Here is a 24,893-nt window from a genome sequence, read left to right as displayed (position 1 = left end):
TTATATATTAAAATAAGTCCCATGAACATGTATGTAGGGCTCACTTGAATAGTTTTTTGCTAGCTAAGAAATTGCTTAGGGTGGGATATTATTGGTCCACTATAGAAAAGGATCCAATCAATTATACAAAAACTTGTATAAAATTTCAAATTGATGGAAATATGATACATTCTCATAATAAGGAGATTATACCTTTTATAACACAATGGTCATTTAAACAATGAGCCTTTGATTTGGTGGGACAAATCTACCCAATTCTTTAGATAGGCACAAATACATCATTAATGCCAATGACTTTTTCACTAAGTGGATGGAGGATATTTCCTTATCCAATGCAATGGGTAAGGAATTACCAATTTTCATTCATTATTACATCCTCTATAGGTATGGTGTACCCTATTTAATTATAACTAACAATGGGGGGAAATTCAAACCTAAAGGCATGGGTGAACTATGTCTCCATTTCAAAATTACGCAACATTGGTCCTTAATTTATTACTTGAGGCATCAAATAAAGTATTCCACAAAATGTTGCAAAAGAATGTGAATACATTAGGAAGTGATTGACATTTACAAATTAGACCAATATTATGGGCATATAGAACCAACAGAAGAATTCCCATAACAATGTATACCATTTACACTTGTCTATGGGTCAGAGGTGATGCTACCCATTAAATTCAAGATTCTTTCACTAGGAGTATAATTAAAATATTTGGGTCCTAATGAGGAATATATATCAAAAGAATTAATGAAATTTAACTGATAGATGAAAAATGACAACATGTGTTTGATCACCTAAAATCCTACTAGAAAATAATGTCAAAAGGATACAGCAAGAAGGTAAAACCAAGAGTTCTTGAAGTACGATATCTCATCTCGAGAGAGAATCAAAGCAATTAATTACATAAGGAATCGAAGTAACTTTTTTAACGCAAGTTGTTGGGTCCATTTATCATAAAAAAATCTTTTGGACGAGGTGCATATCAACTGATGACACTTAAATGAGATGCTCTTCCTGATCCTATCAACACTCTACATCTCAAATGGTTTTAGATCTAACATACTAGGGGTAGAACTTGTACAAAACATATTGATCCTAAAGAAAGTAAAAAAATAAAATGAAAACAATCCTAAAAAAATTGTCACCTTGGTGAAGACTTGATAAATAGGAACTTTGATGTATCAAGCAAAAAAATATAAAAAGGAAAAATATTTTTTTTTAAATGGGAAATCAAAAATCAAAAATAAATTGAAAAATAGAATAAGTGTCATCAGAAGAACTTGGTAAACAAGCATCTTGGAAGTTAAAATAAAATTCTTTTCAACTTGTGAAAACATGGTAAATAGACATTACTTATGATCAAAACTCTATTTATCAATACAACACTTAACCATTTGGCTATTTGATTTTCATCTTGTATAAATCATTTTGTCATATTTGTGACATCACTAAACTTGACATGAACTTCGAGACATAGTTTTCAACTAGTCTAGAATATGTTTGTATCTAATTCCTAGGATTATCAAAGCGCACTTGGGAAAACTCTCCCAAAAAGTCTAGTTGTTAATCTTATTCTATTAGCCATGGTTGATCCACCAAACCTTGTTGGCCTAGGTTGTGGTCTAAGAAAGTTTTTGACTGACATAAAACAAGTTTTACTTAACATGTACAAAACCAATTATCATAAAAAGTAGGAACTACTATAGTATATTCATAGGTTACAAGAAAAATATCTTTCCTAGTACCATAGTACAATACTATTTGGATCCTATAAAATGAAATTGAATACAACTGCAAAGATGACACTAATTAATTGGTCCAAATTTTCTAACATTCATACTTTTCCCCCTCTAAATCAAGTTGGTAGTTAAATTATTAGGTTGGAAAGATATTTCCCGATAAGAAACCTAGAAAAAATCTATCTTGAAAAACCCAAATTATTTTTTCAAAATAGTTAAGCATGTATATGTTAGTGTAGTAAATGTTCAATGTTTTGGGGCAAGTTCTTTTTGAAATTATTGGGTTTGATTCTTTCTCTCTATAACCCAATGATGTGGTAGTAGGGGAGCATGTAGGATTGATGGTCATCCTTTCTTTTGAAAAAGTATATGTTCAAACATTATGAATCACATGAAACCAAATGCTAAGAGTAGTATTATTCTATTTTGAGCATATTTGGTTTTCAACAATGTGGAAAATATTGCATGTAGGGGATATGGGAATCAAAATTTTTGCATCATTCTTTTAGTAGCTCATAAAAAATTCCAAGTTATTCTAGGATACCTCCCATATTCTAAATTAGACTAGAGAGAAAATTTTATTTTTGTTTAAATTTGAACAGTGCATATTTATTGGGAATTGCAATTGGAACAATTTTTATGTTGTCATTGATGTCAAAATTGTTTTTGAGACAATTTTGTACCTAATATAAGTGTCATAACTATTTGATTGATGAAGAGGATTTGAGGAGTTGTTCATAACAAAAACATCTAGAGGATAGGCTATGTAATAAAAAGGGACACTTAATTAGTTGGACTTTGACAAGATATATTGATTTTTTGAATCATATTACAAGTGTATAGAAGATAGTAATACTAAAGCCTAGAAGATGTAATTAAAGATAGACCAAATATGTAGACTTTACTAAGAAACAGAGAGGAATATTATGGATTTGAAGCATATGATAGGTGATGCTAGTGTCGACCGAGCGCCAATACAAGCCGAGCATAATTAGTGTTGGCTGAGCATCAATATCAACAAAGTGATAGTGTATATGCCGAGAAAGAAATTTAGTAGTGACTAGGTAACCCATTGATGATCAAGTGTCATAACTTAGTGTTGGTCGAGGAATAATATTTTAAATATTAATGAGAAATCATAATTTCTAGTTGCGTTACTTGATTTTTTTGGATGTGGAAAGTGTGTTGAAGATAAAGATCAATGAGTTGGATCATTTAATTCTAGGAGAGGATTAGGTAGAAAAACTAAGGAGTGGATTCCAAGAGAAGTTTATAGAAAAGAAGAGGAAAAAAAAATGGTAATCAGATTCATTGTATGTGACAAATTGAATCGTGCACCCTAAGATCTATGGTAGTGTTTAATGGTAAAAGATCAAAAATACCAATTTGAGGAGGTACTAGGCCTAACCCATAATGTTCTTGTGCATGTGCCTATATGTAGATGCTTGAAAAGATAGAGAAATAACTAATCTTATTGATTGGAAAATCTAAGAAAAAGGATGGGAAGATTTGAGAAGAAGAGTGATTGCTTGAAGGGTTGCCAAGCGAATCAGAGATAAAGATGACAATTGAGACTAGATCATGAATTAGTACATTAGAGCAAAACATAGATCTATACATGTAAAATAAGTTGTTCTTAGCATATCAAAACCTTACTATTAATTTCTCACCATTGCAAAGAGTATTTAAAATCCGTTAATCATGGTTGACCTAACTATCATATTGGCCTAACTGTTAGAGTAAATAATTTATTAATTATTTATTCTATTACTTAAGCTTACTTACGTTAATGCATTTATTTAATATTTTGTATTTAATGCATGTAGTGGTTAGTTGTTGACAACATGGGAGTTTGTTCCCTTCTAGCATGTTCCACCTTTTGTGGATGTGTGCTGAGTTGTCATCCTTATCTTCTACCACCTTCTAGCTTGTTCTACAAGCTTCCATGAGCTCTTTATAAGCGGGCTCTCTCATTGTATTATCATAAGGCATTCTCATTGTAAATACATTTCTTCTTATGTTTGCATATTGTCTCTCATGTCTGTTTAGGGTTTTTCCCTTGCTCTATGCTCTTCCTCTCCTTGGCTTCTCTTTGACAGGTTTTCGCATGCAGGTGATCTTGGCATCTTTAGAGTTGGCTTTCATCAACTCCAACATGGTATCAAAGCCCTGCTGCTGTTGCTTCATTGAAGATTTTTGAAGCCATGATTTGGAGTCACAAACCCTAGTTTGTTTGTGCATTTTTTTCTTCAAATCAGGGGATCAGCAAATTTTTGGAGAACATTGAGCCCAAATGGACATCACCATTGGATTTGGAAGGCCGTTTGCAGTAAGGATTCATATAAAGCTTTTCGATTTTGGAGACAGAGCTCCGTGAGGAAATTTTGTTTTAGCACTATAGGCTGTCGTATGAACTGTATCGATGATTTTCAATCAAATAAATTAAAAAAATGTTTTTTTTCATAGCACTACAGGGTAGCCACCACCACACCACCGCCATACCGCCGTTTGCAGGCCACCTTGGTGCAACCTCTCCATAACCGTCACCGGTGCAAAGCTCCTTCCTGCCACCTTTGCCGGTGTTCCTCCTACACGCTGTTCAGCCCCAGTCAACATCTCCTCTGGTGTCTTCGCCCCAGTTTGTCGCTCATGCCCGCTGTCCACTATGTCAGTGCTCCATCAGTGCTTTGTCAACTATTGCAACGAATCTTTGTCTGTTGCGTGGAGGACCTGCCTAGTCAGCGACAATGTGAACAGTAGCACAGTCAGCGCAGTTAAGCACTTGACATGTGGTGGGTCTACCATGTGGCACATTTCCATGTGGCCCCTGCCACGTCATTGTTGTACCACCACGTGGCATCCATGTGGCTTTTTTTTTTTATGATGATGGTTTAGCCATCAAATTTTTTCCAACACTTTGCTGATGTTAGCATGATGTCATCAGCATCATCAAGCCTCTTGCACCTCTCCTGATTCTATTTTGGAGCTACTTGTGATTTTTTAGCCGTAACTTGAGTATACGGAGGTATTTTTCTGATCCAAAAGAAGCGTCGAAAAGCTGGTTCTGAGATGGAGACATTGGTGTAGGTATTTTTAGGTTTTGATATTTTTTATTTCTCTTTTTTTGTTGAAGTCCGAAGTTCTATTTTTGACTCCAGCAAGCATATCTTTTGCATCCCATGCCCTTTTTTTAAAACTTTATATTTTTGGAAAGCTGGTTTTGTCACCTTTTCAGAAATGTGATCCTTTGTTTTAGTTTTTGGCCCATCCTCTTTCTATCATAGTTTTGGCATTTTAGCTATATGGTGGATATTTTGAGTGTTTTAGGCCTAAAGATCATTTTCCTAGCATGGTTTCTCTTGTTTTAGGCTGTACTTTGTTTTGTATCAGCTTTTTTTTAGTTTTGATCATTGTAGCTATTATTTTGAAGCACTTTTATGTATCACACTGAGATAAAGTGACACTTTTGCATTTCAAGGATCACGAACGTTGTTTTGACTCAGTTGTACATGCACTATTTTCATAAAGCACCATGGAGGGGATAGTTGTTTGCTATTTTAGGCATTCTCCCTTTATCAAGTGAGTGTCCCTTCCATGACATTAGCCCCATGTAGAGTTAGTTTGACCATGTCTTTATAGGTGTATGTACCTCTTTCCCTCTCTTGTCATTCTTGGTTCGTCTGCACGAGACTTTGGCCCACCTTCTCAATTGCTTGTCATCACACCCCATCTGCATTAAGGGGGGCTTATGCTGCTATTTTAATGCATCTATGGTTTGATGGTTCGATAGTGTGAACTATGTATTTAGTGGTTGATCCTATATACAAGGCGATTGTAGTGGCTGGCTACCTATGCATTTCGGTGAGATGGATCATCTACCATATAGACATTCTCAATTCATGCTTTCTTCTTCCATAGAGGTTCTTCAGATCAGTAGTTTGGCAGATTTGTGGCTTCTTCATGCTTCAATGATGCTCTTCATGATCACTCCTTGTTCCTGTTTTAGGGGACATTTCCCTAGTTGGAGGCTTCTTCAGTTCTTCACTAGGTTACCTCTTTTTGGGGGAGGGTTTTTCCCATGTGGTTTTCTCTCTTTCCTTGCTTTTAGAGGTTACTTTTTCTTGCATTGTTCATGGGTACCTAACATGGCCTCGTTGCCGAGACCCATTCTGCATTCATCTTAGTTTTGTGAGCTTAAGGCATTTTCCTAAGCTACACTTAAGGGGGGGTGTTAGAGTAAATAATTTATTAATTATTTATTCTATTACTTAAGCTTACTTAGGTTAATGCATTTATTTAATATTTTGTATTTAATGCATGTAGTGGTTAGTTGTTGACAACATGAGAGTTTGTTCCCTTCTAGCATTTTCCACCTTTTGTGGATGTGTGTTAAGTTGTCATCCTTATCTTCTACCACCTTCCAGCTTGTTCTACAAGCTTCCATGAGCTCTTTATAAGCGGGCTCTCTCATTGTATTATCATAAGGCATTCTCATTGTAAATACATTTCTTCTTGTCTTTGCATATTGTCTCTCATGTCTGTTTAGGGTTTTTCCCTTGCTCCATGCTCTTCCTCTCCTTGGCTTCTCTTTGACAGGTTTTCGCATGCAGGTGATCTTGGGCATCTTCAAATTTGGCTTTCATCAACTCCAACAACAACCATAGGGACCTAATAGTCATAATATCCTTTAACAAGGTGACATTCTAATTAAATTTTCTAAAGTACTCTAATAGGGTGATTTAGTCCTTTACAAGGTCACATTTAGAAATTTGTTTTGTAACCTTAAAAAAGGTTAGCTCCTAACAAAGCTCACCTCAGAAGAGTGAAAATTGGTCACATGTTGCTGGTGGTTTTTCCCAAATTAATTTTTCCAATCCTAGTGTCAAACTTGCCTAAATGTTATTATGGTTTTTTACTGATTAATCTCTACATTCTAGAAGTTCGATAGTTTAGGATAGTGACCAACTAGTTGATGTTGCTAAATTTTATATCAGAGATCGAGCTATGGAATGATAAGATCTCCAATTTTTTAAGTATTTGTTCGTTCAATTTGTACATTTGGACCTTGGATAGATGATTCACACCCCCCCCCCCCCCCTCTTAGCTATTCTAAATATTCTAACAATATTATGAGGAAACCAAATTACTTAGGATGTAAAAAAGATAGTTGGAAACTAGGGCATAATCACTTGTTTTAGGGTGAATAAAGGATAGTGGAGAGATGCAAGTCTTCATGTAGATTTGAAGGGTGTATATTAAATTGTTTTCTAGATTTTGGGTTGGTGAGACTGGGTATGTGCAAGATCATGGTGTACCAAACTATGGCCTTAAGTGGCAGTGAAAAACTAGCAAATCAGGGTTATGTCAACTTGACACATAATTTTAAAGTGGTTCTAGACTTTATATCAAAAATTTGTAAGAAAATAATTTGTAGGAAATTTAATCTAGTTTCTAAACTACAAGGCCTTATCTAGAGAAAAAATTATTTGATTGGTCAAATGTTTGGATTTTAATGCAGTACTATAAAAATTTCAGGGCGAAAATAAAAAGTAGGTGTATGTCTAACCACCTTAATCATAATCAAATGATAATATTTTTAAATATAATTTAAGATATAAAAATTAAACTCATGTCTGGATGTGACACATATTTTTGGCAATTTTTATTGCAAATAAATAATTAATTATGAATTTTCTACTATACTATTTTCAGAATTAAAAAACTCCCATGTCTGACCACCTTAACTATTTCAAAAAAAATCAAAATTAAGTTTTTTTTTTTTTTTTTCTTATACTAGTCGAAGCATAGATTGTGACACATCTTTTGGATTTCACAAATCTTATACGGTTTGAAAGTTATAGCTATTTTTCAACCAGTATGTCAATCAGCACTTTGTAGCTAACTCCATTAAAAAATAAGTAATAATTACTTACTTAACTCGTAATTTGACAAAACTTATATTTATGAAAAGCTAAGAACATTCTTAAGAAACCCTTTTCATTACATCAAATTTTAGTTTAAAAAAAGTCGTCAGCTACATGCTTGAAGTAAAAAACACATAAGAACATGCCAAAAACACGTTTTCAGGATGTTTTAAAGATGACCATATAAGGTTGGTATTAAAAGATATAGTAGGAATTATAGAGGTATTAATTGTTTTCATTTAGTATCAGGATGGGTGGGAAAAAAATGGGAATAGATTTTGAAATTCTTTGAGGCATTTCAGAACTACATATTTTTCAGATCGCCACTTTTTGGCACACCATGATCCTGCACATACCCGACTGGGAGTTCATTCTAATCACAATCATTGCAATTATTGGGAAGAGAAATTTCAAAGATTGAGAAGAAAAACAAGGGAAGCTCCCCAACTTCTAGAGGTTATGCTATACCTCCATGATAAAATTTCTATTTGACATTTTGATTTCCAATCATTTTTTAGACATTATTATTGGGTTTCCTTGTGTGAAGACAATTTGAGTTACAATTGCAGAGGAATTTTGATTTCACTTGCTAGTATAATCAATCTTTCCCTGCTTCCTACTTCCTTTTTCTTTTTCATGGCATGTTCAACTTTATATTTCTAGAGAATTACCAAAAGCTTTTGTGATTCTAGAAAGAAGCCAAAATTCAAAGATATTATTATAAGTCAGGCTACTCTTTCCAAGAGTTTATGAAATTTATCAATTTATTTGCAATCAAAATTATTTTCTTCCTTACTATTTTTAGTCTTACCCAATAAAAGTAAAGATAAATAGAATTCTTAATATTTTAAACATATAAATTAATGTATAAACATATGATATATCTATATGTCAGGAAAATATTTGAATTCTATTGTCTAAAAAAGTTATTTATAAGCATCAAATACGTGCACAATCCTCTCTAAGATAGGAACTTTAAAAAAAAGACAAAATATTTAACTTAAAATAATGACAAATAATGTAAATTTTTTAAATAATAATTTAATATTAAAGAGAAACATCATCAATATAAGGAAAAATAATGAACTTATAAATTTGAAATTAAGAAAGAATTATAATAAAATAAAATTGACATATTTTTCTACATCCCTAAAAATAAGTCTAATCTTTCCATTCTAAAATTACTTATTTTAGTTCTTAAGATTATAACATTATTTTCCCGATATCTATCAATTACATATCTTTCCTTTCCTTATAACCCTCTCTATATTTCTACTTATTTTTCAATTCTATTTCTATCCATATATTTTATTTCCTCTTTTTACTATTGAATCTCTAATTATGTGAGATGAATTTTCCATATGAAAGAGACCAAGCTATATGCTTCAGTTAGTGGTTCAGTCCTCTTAAAGCCCTTTGACGACCATCCAATTGAGCCCCACCATCCAATTTTTTCCCCATCTTTCCTCCATGGCTTTTCACCACTGCTATCACGTTTTCTCTGTAAATCTTTTACATTATGTCATCTTCATGCTATTCCTGACCAAAAAATTAAACCATAAAATGGAAATCCACTTTGTATGTATAAGATCATGGTGGGCCAAACTATGGCCTTAAGTGGGAATGAAATTTTAGGAAATCAATGTTAGTTGAAATTTGATGTGAAATCTTGAACTAGGTATGAATTGTATATCAAAAATTTGTAAAAATGGAAACTATGGTAAATTGAATGTAGTTTCTAAAATACTATCCCTTTTTTTATAAACAAATAATTTTATTTGTAAAAAATTAGACTTTCAATGCACAAATATGCATTTTTTTTGGAAAAAATAAGTATGTATATGTCTAACCACCTTAATCAAAATCAGAAGATAATATTTTATTTTAAGATTCTAGATATAAGGATTATACTCATAATAAATGTGATGCATATTTTCTTGTATTTTTATATGAAGGATGCACTTCCATTAGCTTTTTTTGGTGGCAAAATAAGGTATGCAACTATTTGTGTAGGTCATCGTTCTTATATTTTATGCTAACTTAATTATTTTGAGTGATTTTGTTTTTTGAAAATGTTGTAAAGATATATTTTAGCTCATGGAAAAACTATATATATATATATATGTATGTATGTATGTATGTATGTATGTATGTATGTATGTATGTATGTATGTATGTATGTATGTATGTATGTATGTATATATGTATGTATGTATGTATAGTGTGTTAAACTGTATTTTTTTTGGGACTAATGGACTTACTTTAAAAAAAATATTTTTGTGTAATTTTTTAAAAGTTTAATATATTTTAGTTCAACAAATATATTTGATCTAATCTAATGATATTCTCTAAAAATTGTAAAACACAATGATTAATCTAATGAAGAAAATATACAAGTCACAATGCATTACAATAGGTTAACCAAGCAAAAATATACTAGTGGGGGGAACATAATAAAATGTGTTATACTCAAAATATGCTTTGTCCATTCCTTGTAGTGTTTATTAAAGGAAGAACGATTAATGCTCTATTTTCATTTAGCTTTGGGAAATTATTCTTTTTGTCACACAAGTTTTTTCCTTTAACTTGTAACTTGATTTTATTTTTTTTTGGCTAAGTTTAGATGTTCTTTTACTTTTAGATTAATTTATTATTTAATTAAGCTTTAAATTTTTTATTAATTTTAATTTAGAAATAGATTTATATTATTTAATTTAGAATTTAGATTTATATTTTAAAATTAGATCAAGGTTTTATATAGATTATCTTTTATTTTAGATTATTAATTTAGACTAGTTTCTAATTTTCGATTAGATTAGAATTTTTTGGTTCATTAGATTAGATTTTTTTGTTCATTAGATTAATCTCCATGTCAACACTTTGTATGCCATCATTTATTTCAAACAATATTTTCTCCTTTTTACCCCACAAGTGATGTTAATTTAAGAGATAAACTAAGAATACACAAAATAGAGACAAGAGACAGGATATATTGTGGTAACTATTGCTATGTCCACACTGTGCGTAGAGAAAATATTTTATTTATTCATTGTGGCTTGCAGCTTAACATACATAGGGATTTTCCCTTATATTTATACATTAGCCTTCAAGAGAGGATGAAGAGACAAATAAGAAGAATGTGAAATGAATAGACCTGATAGTTGCACTTCACATCCAACAATGTCCCACTTGAAGTTCAATTCATGCTACAATCTCATATCTAAATATCCAACCACTAAAACTCTGCTTTCCCTTACAAAATCTCATGGTAAGAAAGTTGTCAAAAGACAATCTTCATATCTAGAATAACAACCATAGCTAATCACTAATCACATCCAACTATCTATACAACATCAATATATTTATAACCACATAACCAACCTATACAATAATTCACCAAATATATCATCTTCCTACAAAACACACCAAAAAAGCCATTGATGTGCAAGAAAACTAGAAGACTATTATAGAGAAATTCAAATTGCATGAGAAATGCCAACTATAAGTTGACTCAATCTACCAATCAGCACATAGATCGCATGGCATTAACTTGAGATGATTTGTGAACCACAACCAAACTATTGCAAAAATGATATCTTCCAATTCCTCATGAAAAGACCACGTATTGCTATTAAAAAACAATGAAGTACAACACCAATAGAAGACCTCAAAAAATAAAACTCTTGGAAGGAACACCAACATCAATCATAACTCATCCTTCTACCAACACCATCAAGTGCCCAACTGTGTCAAGTATGATCTCCTTTACCTTCCCATTTGAGAGAATTTGCAACACCCAAACACCATGAATGAAAGTTCCTATAAACAAGAAGATCAAACTCCAAACATTCCAAAACTAGGAACAATATTGACCATCTAAAAAGTTCACAAAGAGACAAATCTTCCAAGTAGACCAAGCATGGGGAGTGAGAATGCTTCTTGAGGATACACCAAGTCTCAATGACTCTTGTCCAAGAACAATCTCCACTAGGTCCATAATGAACCTGCTTCCATCCATTGGTGTACGCTCCTCAAACTTCATCTCAACAAATATTCTCTAAACCAAGAGAACTATAGCCTCACCCAAGCCTCTTAATTTTCAAGAGAACCTCCATGGTCAATCTGTCAAAGTACTCAATACTAATAGTGCTAACTAAGATTAATTATCAAAACTTTTGCTACACATCTGCATAACCTGAGAAAACCTTATGACAACTTGATCTCCACAAATCAACACTCATGCTCGAAGGAGCAAAACCTATCAAGAGAACCTCTATCATGCCAATGATCTAATCTAGAATCAAGAGCTCACCACGGCACAATAACAAACATCTCCAATCCCATGGAGGGAACCATCTCATGATAGAAAATATTTTAAGTAAAACTCCTAATGTAGTGTGATATTGAACTATTCATGATATCAAAAATAAAATAAAAAAATCGATACCATTCATCACACTCAAGAGTGATACTTGAAGCTATTATTTCTCCATAATATGGAGAAGTGGATCCAAACCGCCACCTCCAAATAAAATTTTGAAAAGTTTCCCATAATTGTGTCCTTATACAAGACTAGCTTGATCATCATTCTTTATCCACTATACACAACTAAAGTCTCTGCCTCATCATTCTTTATCAACTGTACACAGTTGAATTTTCTGCCTCATTAAGCTTGTGGCTTATTTCTTCTTGCTCCATATGAAAAATAATCTACTAGATTTCACACTATTGCATAATAGCATACTTTTGACTTGACAGTATATAGGCATTTTCCACAAACACCTTCTTACAGTCACAAAATCATCACTCATTAACATTATTCGTACACATTTTAGTGTCAACCATCCAAACAACTTTGTATATTTGTGATCTTTTGCTATGAACTCACATGCAGGTGAGGTAGACATGTTGACCGTGGCCTACCACTACTAGCTCTCCACCATACATGATTGAAAAGAAAGACTTATGGAAAATATCACCTAGGTCACACAGAGATTAAGATGTCCAATATTGTTTGTCATGTTTACTATTGCTATGAGTAGGTCATCCCTCCTCAACACATCACTGTGAGACATGGCTCTTCCATCATGGTGACACATTGGCCAAAAATTTCAACGAGGGAAAATTTGATGACAGAGGTAAAACTCACAAAGTCAATTCTTTGAATGTATTTAATAACTAGGAAAAATCCATTTCACTGCATATGCTATGGGTTTCTATAGCTAGCTAACTCCATCTCCATCAATAGGATTCAATTAAATTTTTTGCAAAGATGAAATAAATGGTAGGAGTCAATATCCAGACTCATATGCCAATGATCTATTTTTTTCTCCTGTAGACTTCTTTTTAATAGGCTTCTTCTTACCGTGCTTGTCCTACTCTGCTCTTCGCAATCTCACTGGCTTTGATACCAATTGTTGATTTAAGAGATCATCTAAGAATATACAAAATAGAGACAAGAGGCAGGATATATTGTGATTCACTAAAATTGTGGCTATGTCCACACTAAGTGTAGCACAAATATATTATTCATTCATTGTAGCTTGCATCTTAACATACACAAGGTTTTTTCCTTATATTTATACATTAGTCTTCAAGAGAGGATGAATAGATAGATAAGAAGATTGTGAAATGAACAAACATGATAGTTGGAATTCAAGAAATGCCTTTATGTTTACAATTTCCAATTAGTAAACAAACTAGGATTACCATAATCATTAATACATTTTCACATTGTCAACACCTTAGAGGAGGGGTGAGGGGGGGAGGCGGGTTGTGTGGGAGGAACAAGTTGACAATCGATATTCCCATTTATTAACTACATAAGTATTAGTTGATGTGAGAAATATAAATCAAAACCTTAAAAAATTTACTCGGCACAAGAGGGTGTCAAGTACCAATTTTTCTCAGCAGCCAAAGGAGCTGAGTGACTGTGTGCTCAGCATGTGAAGGTGCCAAGTGACAAGTTTCTTGGCACATGAAGGTGCTGAGTGATAGGAAGTGGGTGCCGAGTTAGCTTGGCACAAGAAGAAGCTGGGTAATCTCGACACTTAAAGGGAATGCTCGATAGTAGTGGATACTAAGTAAGCTCATCTCAAACTGGAAGATAAATATAACTTAGAAGAATTTCAACATGAATGCTTTCACCATTAAAACCAGAGAACCAAAGCTTGAAACTTCTAAACAAACTTCTGAAATATAATGAATAGAAAAGAATGAAAATGGATTCAAGTATGCCTGCTTTCTTACTATTCAACTTTGATTAAAAACATTACAAAATTTGGGAGCATTCGGCTTCAAACAGGAAACCCTAAACTAATAAAAATTTCAAACTTCAATAAACTATAAACTTGTAGCTCTAATAGCTACATACAATGGTGCCTAGAGCAATCACTACTTCAATAGCACAAATATAATAAATAATAAACTTACAGAATGAATAGAGGAAACATGTGCAATTGGAAACAAACTTCCTTCTCTACTCTACAACGACTGATCTGCTGATCAACTTCTTTCTTCTTTCTCTACTCTACAACTCTCTGCTAAACTTCTGATCTACTGAATCCCCTAAATGAAACTAAAAACATTCCTTTTGCCATATTTCATTTTCCTTCTCAACATTCAAATTTCAAAATAACCTACCAAAGTAAACGCCTACCGACCATGGATGCCTCGAGGCAGCAAACTAACAAGATAGATGGGCATGGGGCTCGAGGACAACCTGCAAGCTCTCAACGTTAATTTCCAACACTCCCCCTTTGTCCTGAGACCCAAAAACAAGGATCACTGCTGATCCAAATTAATTACACCAAGACACTCCCTTAGGTGTACAAAACTTCCAATGCCTAATGGCTTTGTGAAAATATCTGCTAGCTACTACTCAGACTTATGAAATTCCATCCTTATATCCCCATTCTCCACCAACTGTCTGATGAAGTGATATCTAATCTCAATATGTTTGCTTCTCCAATGGAAGACTAGATGTTTGGACAATGCAATTGATGAGATACTATCACAATAAATTGTGGTTCCATCCTCTTGCCTTTCATTCAAATCTATCAAGATCCTCCTTAGCCAAATTGCTTGACATGCTGCTGCATTTGTTGCTATGTATTCAGCCTCTATTGTAGATTGAGCAACAATAGGTTGCTTCTTGGATGCCCATGAAATTGCACCCGATCCCATATGAAACATGTATCTAAAAGTTCTCTTCCTATCATCTATGCTTCTAGCTCAATCACTATCAATATAACCCACCAACTTGAAATCATTATTTGCAGTATAAAAATTTCCAAATCCCTTGGTACCTTTCACATACCTTAGGATCCTCTTTCTCGCTTGCCAATGAGAATTTTTTGGTGTTTCCATAAATCTAGAAATCAAACTTACTGCATGCATTAGGTTTGGTCAAGTTGCAGTCAAATACATTAAACTTCCAACCATACTCTTGTATAGTGTTGGATCCACTCTCTTGCTAGAGTCTTCCTTGCTCAACTTCAGACCTACTATTGTTGGTGTTGAGGTTTCTTTACTATTCTGCATTTTAGATCTCTCCAAGATCTCCCCTGCATACTTTTCTTGAGAGATGAAGATGTCATCATGCATTTGTTTTACTTCTATGCCTAGAATATATTTCAAGAGACCTAGGTCTATCATTTCAAATTTATTTTTCATGGCCTCTTTGAACTCACCAACTAGAGCCTTGTCATTACCAATAAAAATCAAATCATCTACATACAAGACAACAATCAATACATTTCCATTTTTTGTCTTGATATAGAGAGTAGGCTCACTATTTCTTTTGCTAAAGCCATTTCTCATCAAATATGAGTCAATCCTACTGTACCATGTCCTTGGAGCTTGCTTGAGCTCATAAAGAGCTCTCTTCAATCTATATACTTTGTGTTCTTCACCTGCAACTTCATAACCAGGTGGTTGCTCCACATATACTTCTTCTTTCAATACACCATTTAGGAAGGTGGACTTCACATCCATTTGTGTTGAGCTGATATTGCTATGATAGCGTGCATAGTTTTCATTCTTACAACTGGGGCATATGTCTCATCATAATCTCTTCCATACTATTGTTTGTAGCCCTTGACTACCAACCTTGCCTTATGCCTATCAATCTTGTCTTCAGTGTTGCATTTGGTCTTGTAGACGCATTTCACTCCAATCACTTGCTTCTTGGGAGGCAATTCAGTTAGCTCCCATGTCTCATTTCTTTCTATAGCATCTATTTCATCATCCATGGCCTTACACCATTTCTTCTTCTTAATAGCTTCTTCAAAATATATTGGATCACTATGAGAAAATAATGCAAAATTAATACTCTCATCATAATCTTCATACCTTTCGTCTTGGTATATCTCCCTAAGACTCTTGATCTTTCTTGGTAATAGGGAGGAGAGTGTGGGATCAGAATCTTCACTATTGCTACTTTGCCGACTAATTCAGTCTTATTTTGTACTCAACACTGACACTTGATCATGCCTAGAGGAGCTTGGCAATGACTGAGGCTACTTGCCCTTTCTTCTATCTACTCCTTCTTGTTGTTCATCAGCATCCTCTTCATTCATAATTGGCACTTTACTTGAAGTGCTCGGTGACTCATCAGTTGGACCATACCGAGACTAATTTCCAAGAAATTCTATATCTCTTGAAAGAGTCATCTTGTTGTTCAATGGGTCATACAATCTATATGCCTTTGATTCTAAGCTATACCCTGTGAAGATGCACTTCACACCTTTTTCATCCAATTTTTGCCTTTGCTCTTTAGGTACATGTGCATATGCAACACATCCAAACACTCTTAGGTGTTCAACTATCCATCTTCCTCATGACCATGCTTCCATTAGAATTCTATCATGGACTACCTTTGTAAGACACCTATTAATCAAGTAAACTACTATTGCCATAGCCTCTCCCAAAAATTTAGTTGGGAGACCTTTCTCTTTCATCATGCTCCTTTCAATTTCAACAATGGTCCTGTTCTTTCTTTCAACCACTCTATTCTGCTATGGTGTGTAGCTGGCTATGAGCTCTTTCTTTATACCATGTTTCTTGCAAAAATTTACAAAAGAATTAGAGATATACTCCTCTCCTCTATCTGATCTTAGGACCTTGATATAGTATCCACATTCTCTTTTAGCCTGAGCTTTAAATTTTACAAATTTATCAAATGCTTCAGATTTATTTTTTAAGAAATACACCCATGTCCTATGATTGAAATTATCAATAAATGTGATGAAATAAGTACTCCCCCCAATGGAAGTAACTTGCATAGGACCAACTAGGTCAGTATGCACTAACTCTAATGGATATCTAGCCCTCCTAGAATTTTCAGAATTAAAGGGAAGGCTATGTTGCTTACCCAAAATACAAGCCTCACACTTGTCACATGAATTTCCTATGCATGGCAAACCTTCTACCATTCTTTTATTTGACAGGAAATTTAAGCCAGCATAACCAAGATGACCATACTTGAGGTGCCATAGCCGTGAGGGGTCTTCAATCATAGTCCTTAGAGCTGATTGTGTGGGAGGTTTAGCACTAACCTGAGATGAGAAACATGTCTCAATCCTCAAGGGAAACATTTTGTTCTTTTTCATTTGAACTACTGCAAGTAAATTCTTGCTACCATCTTTTTCTTGAATGATACACATGTCATTCTCCATTAGCACTTTGTATCTATTTTGAATGAGCTGACCAATGCTCATCAAATTTTTCTTCATACCAGGGGTGAAATACACATTTGGTATTTCTTTCTTCTCACCTTTCTTCATGCGGACCATAATAGATCCTTTGCCCGCAACTGGTAGGGTTCCATTATTACCCATTTTAATCTCAGATTTGAAACTCTTGTCAATGAATGAAAATAAGGTTTCATTATCACTCATGTGGTTGCTACATCCACTATTGAAGTACCAAACCTTAGGGCTTCCTTCTTCACCAACATTACACATGATGAAGGCAGTGGCATTGTTTCCACTTCCCATGTTCACATCAGCCACATTTTCTTCTCCTAAAAGATTATTTTTCTTCTTCCAGCATTCACTTGCATAATGCCGATATTTATGATAGTAGTAGCATTCTAGATTACTCCTATTTGAGTTGTAGTTTTTCTTACCTCCTCTTGAAGTATTTTGTGAGCTACTTGCTCCATCTCTTCCTGGGCTTTCTGCTATAGCATTTCTTTGTCCTCCATTACCTTAGCCTCTGCCTCTGGAACTTTTGCTTGAGCCATTTCTTCCTCTCCACCTTCCTCTTGGATTTGACTGAGCCTTGAATGCTTGCTCTTGGGAAGAAGAAGATGCAGATCTATTGATCCTATGCTCATGGGTTTGAAGAGTACCCATCAACTCATCCATTGTCAAAAAAATGAGGTCTTTTGCCTCTTCTATGGTCATGACCAAATTGTCATATTTATGAGGTAAACTCCTCAATATCTTTTGCACTATCCTTTTCTCTTGATAGTATTCTCCATTTGACTTCAGTTGGTCAATCACGTTGGAGGTCCTTCAATTGAAGTCTGCAATTGATTCGTTTTCCTTCATTTGAAAGTTATCAAACTCCCTTTTTATATTCTATAGCTTTACTGTATGCACTTTATCAGTCCCCTTGAAGTTTGTCTCAAGGATATCCCAAGCTTCCTTTGCATAATTTGTTGCTACAATCTTTGGGAAAACTGTCTGTGTCATTGCTGGTTCAAGCAAGCTTAATGCCTTTGCATCTTTTCTCCTTGACTCTTTCAACTAAGTCTTCTGATTATTGGTAAGAGCAGCACATTGAGTTGGGTATGTTATATCATTGAGCCCATTAATCACAAACTCCCATAAATCATTTGCAACCATTATGGTCTTTATCTTCTTTGCCCATGTATCATAATTTTGCCCATTAAATGGTGGTGGCTACTACCATATCTTTCCTTCATCTCCTGCCATGTCAAATATCCCAAGAAAACAAATGCCCTAACTCACTGTGGATGTGGGGCCTTAAAGCTCTGATACCATGTGAGAAATATAAATCACAACCTTAAAAAATTTACTTGGCACAAGAGGGCACCAAGTGCTAGTTTTGCTCGACACCAAAAGGAGCCGAGTGGCAATATGCTTAGCATGTAAAGGTGCCGAGTAATAGGTTGCTCAGCACGTGAAGGTGTCGAGTGATAGGCAGTGGGTGTTGAGTTAGCTTGGCACAAGAAGAAGCTGAGTAAGCTCGACACTCAAAGGGAATGCTCGGCAGTAGTTGATGCCGAGTGAGTTTGGCTCAAACTAGAAGATAAATATAACTTAGAAGAATTTTAAGATGAATGCTTTCACTATTAAAACTAGGGAGCCAAAGCTTGAAACTTCTAAACAAACTTCTAAAATGTAATGAATAGAAAAGAACGACAATGGATAGAAAATAACGATAATGGATTCAAGTATGTCTACTTGCTTTCTATTCAACTTTGATTAAAAATATTACAAAATCTTAGAGCATTCGGCTTCAACCAAAAAACCCTAAACTGATAAAAATTTCAAACTTCAATAAACTTGTAGCTCTAATAGCTGCATGCAATGGTGCTTGGAGCAATCACTGCTTCAACAGGACAAATCTAACAAATACGAACTTATAGAATAAACAGAGGAAACACATGCAATTGGAAACAAGCTTCCTTCTCTGCTCTGCAACGACTGATCTACTGATCAACTTCTTTCTTCTTTCTCTACTCTGCAACTCTCTGCTAAACTTCTGATCTACTGAATCCCCTGAATGAAACTAAAAACATTCCTTTTGTCATATTCTATTTTCCCTCTCAACGTTCAAATTTTAAAATCACCTACCAAAGTAAATGCCTGCTGACCATGGATGCCTGCGGGAAGAAAATAGACAAGGTAGATGGGCGTGGGGCTCGAGGACAACTTGTAGGCTCTCAACATTAATTTCCAACAATTGATACTAACTAAGAAAGACACCTTTTATAGGTCTCAAACCATCCTTATTTTTCAAAACACAATGAAATGTAGGTTTGAGATCCATTGTATTTTAGACAAATGGAAGTTATGAATTTACACCCATGAGGAAGTTTCCCAAATCTGATTTGGAATTTCCAATTAGCAAGTGCATAGGATTACATTCCTCTTTCTTATTGCATACAATTTTTTACTATACAATTTATTTTGTATTTTTAGGAAAGGTTTGATAAATTGATTAACCTTAAGAATTCGGAGGAGGGGTGAAATTTTGGAGGAAGCGGGCATTGTGGACGTGATGTTAGACATGGCGTAGAGCGAAATTCCAGAGATCCAAGTTTCTAGGGTTCAGATGAAAGCAATCATTTCGGTCAGTTTAGCTAAAATAGTTTTCATGAACCAAGGCACAGGAAACTACTATTGCTGGTTATATGTTGGGATTTGTTCTCTTCTCTTTACAAATCATGGAATTATGTATCTAATAGTTCATCGGCCAATTAACGAATTTCTTGAATTCTTTCGCAGGATATGTTAATGGCGGGAGTAGAGACATCGGCTGCAACTGTAGAATGGGCAATGACTGAACTGCTGAGAAACCCTAACGCAATGGCAAGGGCTCAACGATATGTTGAGTTAGAAGTTGGGAGAGATCGAATTGTAAACGAGAGTGATCTGGTGAGTTTAGAGTACTTGAGATGTGTCGTGAAGGAAACACTTCGATTACATCCAGCAGGGCCATTGCTGGTACCACACGAGTCCACTCAGGGTTGTAATGTTGGAGGATATTACCTCGCACAAAAAACAAGGCTCTCTGTGAACATTTGGGCGATTGGAAGCGATGAAAGTGTACGGTGATTTGGATAGGGATGAAGTGTTTGGATTGACCCTACCAAGGAAGATTCCTCTCTTCGCACACCTTTCTCAAGGCTCAGAACCTACGAGTCGCCATAACTTTGCAGGTACACGTTGGAGTAAAAGACTTGTAATCATCTTGACATTCTAACTACATGTTTACGTGGATTGCTAGGTAGCGCCGTAGCTTCTTCTTGTTGGTTTAGAATATATATATTGTAAGGATTGAATAATAAAATGATATAAGATTTGTATGGTTGTGGAAGTTTATTTTTTTCCATTAGAGTGTCTTTTAGTATTCAATATTTTTTAAGTATGCAAGAGTCTCTCCAAACATAAACAAAATATGGTTTTATAATAAATTAAAAGTTAAAAATCTTTTAGGCTAACGAGAAACTAGTGTCACAAAGAGATGCATTGTGTTGAATTAGTGTTTATAATTATTTAATATAATAGATACCTTACATTAAGTAGTTAATAATTATTTTTAAAAAGTAAAATGTGTTATAATAGTCATTGTAGATAGAGTAGTTAATAATTTTTATTGTATTATTAGTAATATAGATCATTAATGTGTATCTAAAATATTTAATTTAAATGCAAAAGTTTTTAATGAAAGCTATTATCAAATATAGCTATTGTCTAAGAAAGTATTGGCTTAAATATCACATAGATAAAAGTGTCAATTGTCAAAGTTGATTTATTTTTCTATGCTTAATACCTTCCTTAGTGTGTGATGTTTAAGGGTGGCCATATTAAAGTCAATAATACAATTTATCATGATGTAATAATAGCTGTCATGTCACCTAACTCATTAGTAAAGTTAAAATTTGATGTAAAAACAAAATATGGTCTAAGTATTATTAGGTAGAAAACACATAAAACAAGTGGATAGTTTTTTAAGTTCATATTGTCTAAGATTTTTTAAAATATTGTATGTTTAACTATATAGATTTGATTGACATAAAAAATATCCTTCAAGGAAACAACGCAACACTAAAGTAAACTATATAATTTTATTACAATGCATGTAATATTGTATATAACATTTAAAAATTATTCAATTTGCTGAATTTTTTTTTTTTAAATGAATAAGGACATTATTTTTATACTATTATTTCCAATGTGGTCCAATAAACAAAAACATATATGATACAATTTAAATTATGAAATAAAAATATAATTAAAGGTTATATACCATTGTTCATTTTCTTAATTCTATATAATGATTGGCTAATTTGATGAAAGAATTGGATGCAATACATGCATTACTATTCCAACTATACACAAACTAATAATATTTCAGAATTAAAAAAGCTCTTACAAAATAAACTTATTCTAAAATAGATTGATTGAAAAAAATACACCTATTCCAGATGATCTTTAATTAAGTTTTATTTGTATTATTTGCAACAATAATTATAACAATCAATCAAAATTAAATTTTGTCTTAAGATAAATAAAGTAGCCACAAAAACAACACCATAAAATCAATGCACTATGAAAATAATTCTATTTATTTACTTGATACTATTTATATCTTATTTTCTAATTTTTAAATTTCGAAACTTATTGAAAATTGATTGAGCTTTAAAATTGATCTATAAAATATTTTATTTTGTACTCATAAATTTGCAATAATTGATTGATTTTTTTAATAATAAAAGTTTTAGAATGTTATCGTAAAAATAAAAAGTTATTATAAAAATAAAAGGAAAATATTTGCGGTAACCCATTTAAAGCAGTGGTTGGACCATTCTATTCGTGAGGCTAATATCGAGGTTCAAATTTTATTGAGCCATTATGCTTGTACACTTTGTACTTATGCTAGACTATTAAGTTCATGAGTTTGAATAAGGGTTTTGTTTACCAAAAAATAAAATATATAAATTTTTATTTAAATAGAAAAGAAAAATGAAATTGATAAATAATTATAAAATGTCCATACCTTATTTTTAATCTAAAAAAAAATTCTATGAATTTTGAAAGTTTCAATTATTTTTAAATTCACATGTCCATGTTTGTAATTCTTTTTTGATGTTAAACATTTCATATATTCAAGGCCCGTCCAATCTTAGATGACTCAAATTAAATTTTGATGGCTTATCACTATGTAATCTAGGTCATACGAGAGTGGTGGCGCGTAGGGGCATTATAGACATGCTAGGAAACATGTTGTCTTTTAATATAGAGAATTTCAAAATTCAAACCACCTAGGTGGTGGTACCAATCACACATTGTTTCAAGAAAATAATCATAGAAGATAACACAAATAATATAATTATGGTGTTGAAAGGTATGAGTACCCTAGGATGGGAAGCCAAAGATGCCTTTATAAAAGGTAAATAATTTCTTGACATGGCAGACAAGTTTTAGTGTAATACACCTTTTAGGAAAGTAATATGGCATATGATAGGTTGGCAATAATGGATCACTTTACCAAAAATATCATCATTTGGTTTTCCACCCAAGATCTTCCTCATGTAGCTCATGTAGAAATTGTGCATGGAATTGATAACTTGGCAACAATGGTTCTTTTCCTCAACTTTTTATGATGATGTGAAAGGATATAATTTTTATATCAGTTTTGAGATTTTGTATTTATTCTCTGCATTTTCTCTAGGTTTCTATTTCTTTATATTTTTATTTTATCTAATGTTGTGATTCTATTAGTAATGTGGGGGTCAAACTCAACCAAATCAAATCTAACTGCTATGAGGAGTTTAACAGAAACTCAATCCTTTGGCCTATTATCTTGGCGATACATGTGGACTAATATGTTGGAGGAATGAAAAACTAAATTGTAAAGATATTTGAAAATAAGGTTGGTCTTCTCCTACATCAAGAGTGTATTCTCTACCTCTAGAACTTGCATCTTTCCCTAAGCCCCTAGGATTACCATGAGCCATGTCTAAATATGGTGATAAGTAATCCTTAGTTTACCCATGTCTGTCCATTATCCAAAGTATCTTCTTCTCTTTGGTCCCCAATAGTAAATCCTCATAGAAAAGCTAAATAAAAAACCCTTGGAATTGAGAAGCCTATAAAAAGAATTGTGATAGTGTTAGAGAGCTCCTTTTTTCATGAATAAATAAGTTTGATTGGACATTTAAAATATTGTTGTCAATTTCCCCTCATTATCTCTTAACAATTTTCTCCCTACTTTGGTTCCTTAGGGTAACTTGGGTGATCCTATCATCCCTTATAATATTATCCCTCCTTTGGATGTAAAGAATACCTCTATAGAGAATCAAGATTGTCTCAATTGTGTTGGAAAGAAGGTAGATGAGTTGTGTATTTTATACAAAAGATAAGGTGCTACTAAACAAATCATAATGAAATTTCACATTGCTAGGAAGATGATTAATAGAGTGGAAGAAGTTTCTAGACTAGAAAAGAGGGTAGGAGGTTAGACAAGCAGTAAGGTGGGATGATAGCATGTTGAGTGTGGAATAATATTTGACTTATAAGCTAAATAATTAGGAGGACATGGATGAACATAGTGAGGAATTTAAGGCCATAATTTTGATTAAAGAGGGTAAAAGTGTGACAGTTAGCCCAATTGTGAATCTAAAGGCACACTAGTTTCAACTCAAAAAATAAATGTAGGACTTGGTTTCTTTTTTAGAATATAAAATGGGAATGAGTATTAATTCCTTTAAAAGTTTCTAGGTAGACCTCAAAGGGAAAAGGTCCAAATGTGGAAAAATGGAGGAAAGCCTTGAGGTACCATATAAGTGGATTCTAGGTTTTGGTATGTCATGTGTGTTGGTTAACATTTTGTTCTCCTATTAGATTTTATAATCTAACTCTTTTAGTGCCCAATGATTTGTAGAAACAAAAGGATGTTACCAAAAAATGGGTTAGTGTATGTGTTATATCACTACACTCTAAATTACAAGGTACAACTCCTTGAGGACTTGCAATGATATGTAATGAATATGTCTTTCTTAGATTAGAAGTTTGATAGAATAAGCTCTTAACCTAAGAGCATTAAAGGTTAACCAAATTATTTGTAGACACAAATAATTCAAGCAAAATGGATTGGGACAACCTATCACACCCAATGGAATGGCCATAGTAGATTATCTTGAGGTTTTCTAACTCTTACTTCTATTCTAAATGTAGATTAACTACCTAAATAAAAAAGAGGAAAGGAAGAAGAGGTGCACATGAGGGATAATGGAATTTCTTTAACTATTAGACTTAGATGAAATGGAATCCAACAAGTTACTAATAGATTCATTGACATTTGTTCTTCAATTCCCAATGAAACTACCTTTAACATGCCATGTAATATACAAGAGGTGAAATAGAACCATATGTAGAAAAGTAAATGGAATTGCTTATACTATAAATACCATGGTGAAATGGAATCCATGAGGTGATCAGAGAATCACATGTAATCATCCTTCAA

General features: G+C 33.4%; 1 protein-coding gene across 1 annotated transcript; it reads left to right on the top strand.

Annotated features, from left to right (window-relative positions):
* Window positions 1–19,880: 19,880 nt before the first annotated feature.
* Window positions 19,881–20,756, top strand: LOC149540157 (cytochrome P450 71AU50-like). Its single transcript, XM_089799488.1, has 2 exons — window positions 19,881–19,994; window positions 20,150–20,756. Exons 1-2 carry the CDS (start codon window positions 19,977–19,979, stop codon window positions 20,477–20,479), a joined length of 348 nt encoding a protein of 115 aa, XP_089655614.1. The 5' UTR covers window positions 19,881–19,976; the 3' UTR covers window positions 20,480–20,756.
* The last annotated feature ends 4,137 nt before the right edge of the window (window positions 20,757–24,893 follow it).

This window comes from Cupressus sempervirens, chromosome 9, assembly GCF_028749045.1.
Source record: "Cupressus sempervirens isolate cs-2001-9-10 chromosome 9, ASM2874904v1, whole genome shotgun sequence".
NCBI classification, from domain to species: Eukaryota; Viridiplantae; Streptophyta; class Pinopsida; order Cupressales; family Cupressaceae; genus Cupressus; species Cupressus sempervirens.
This window is presented reverse-complemented; position numbering and strand designations above follow the sequence as displayed.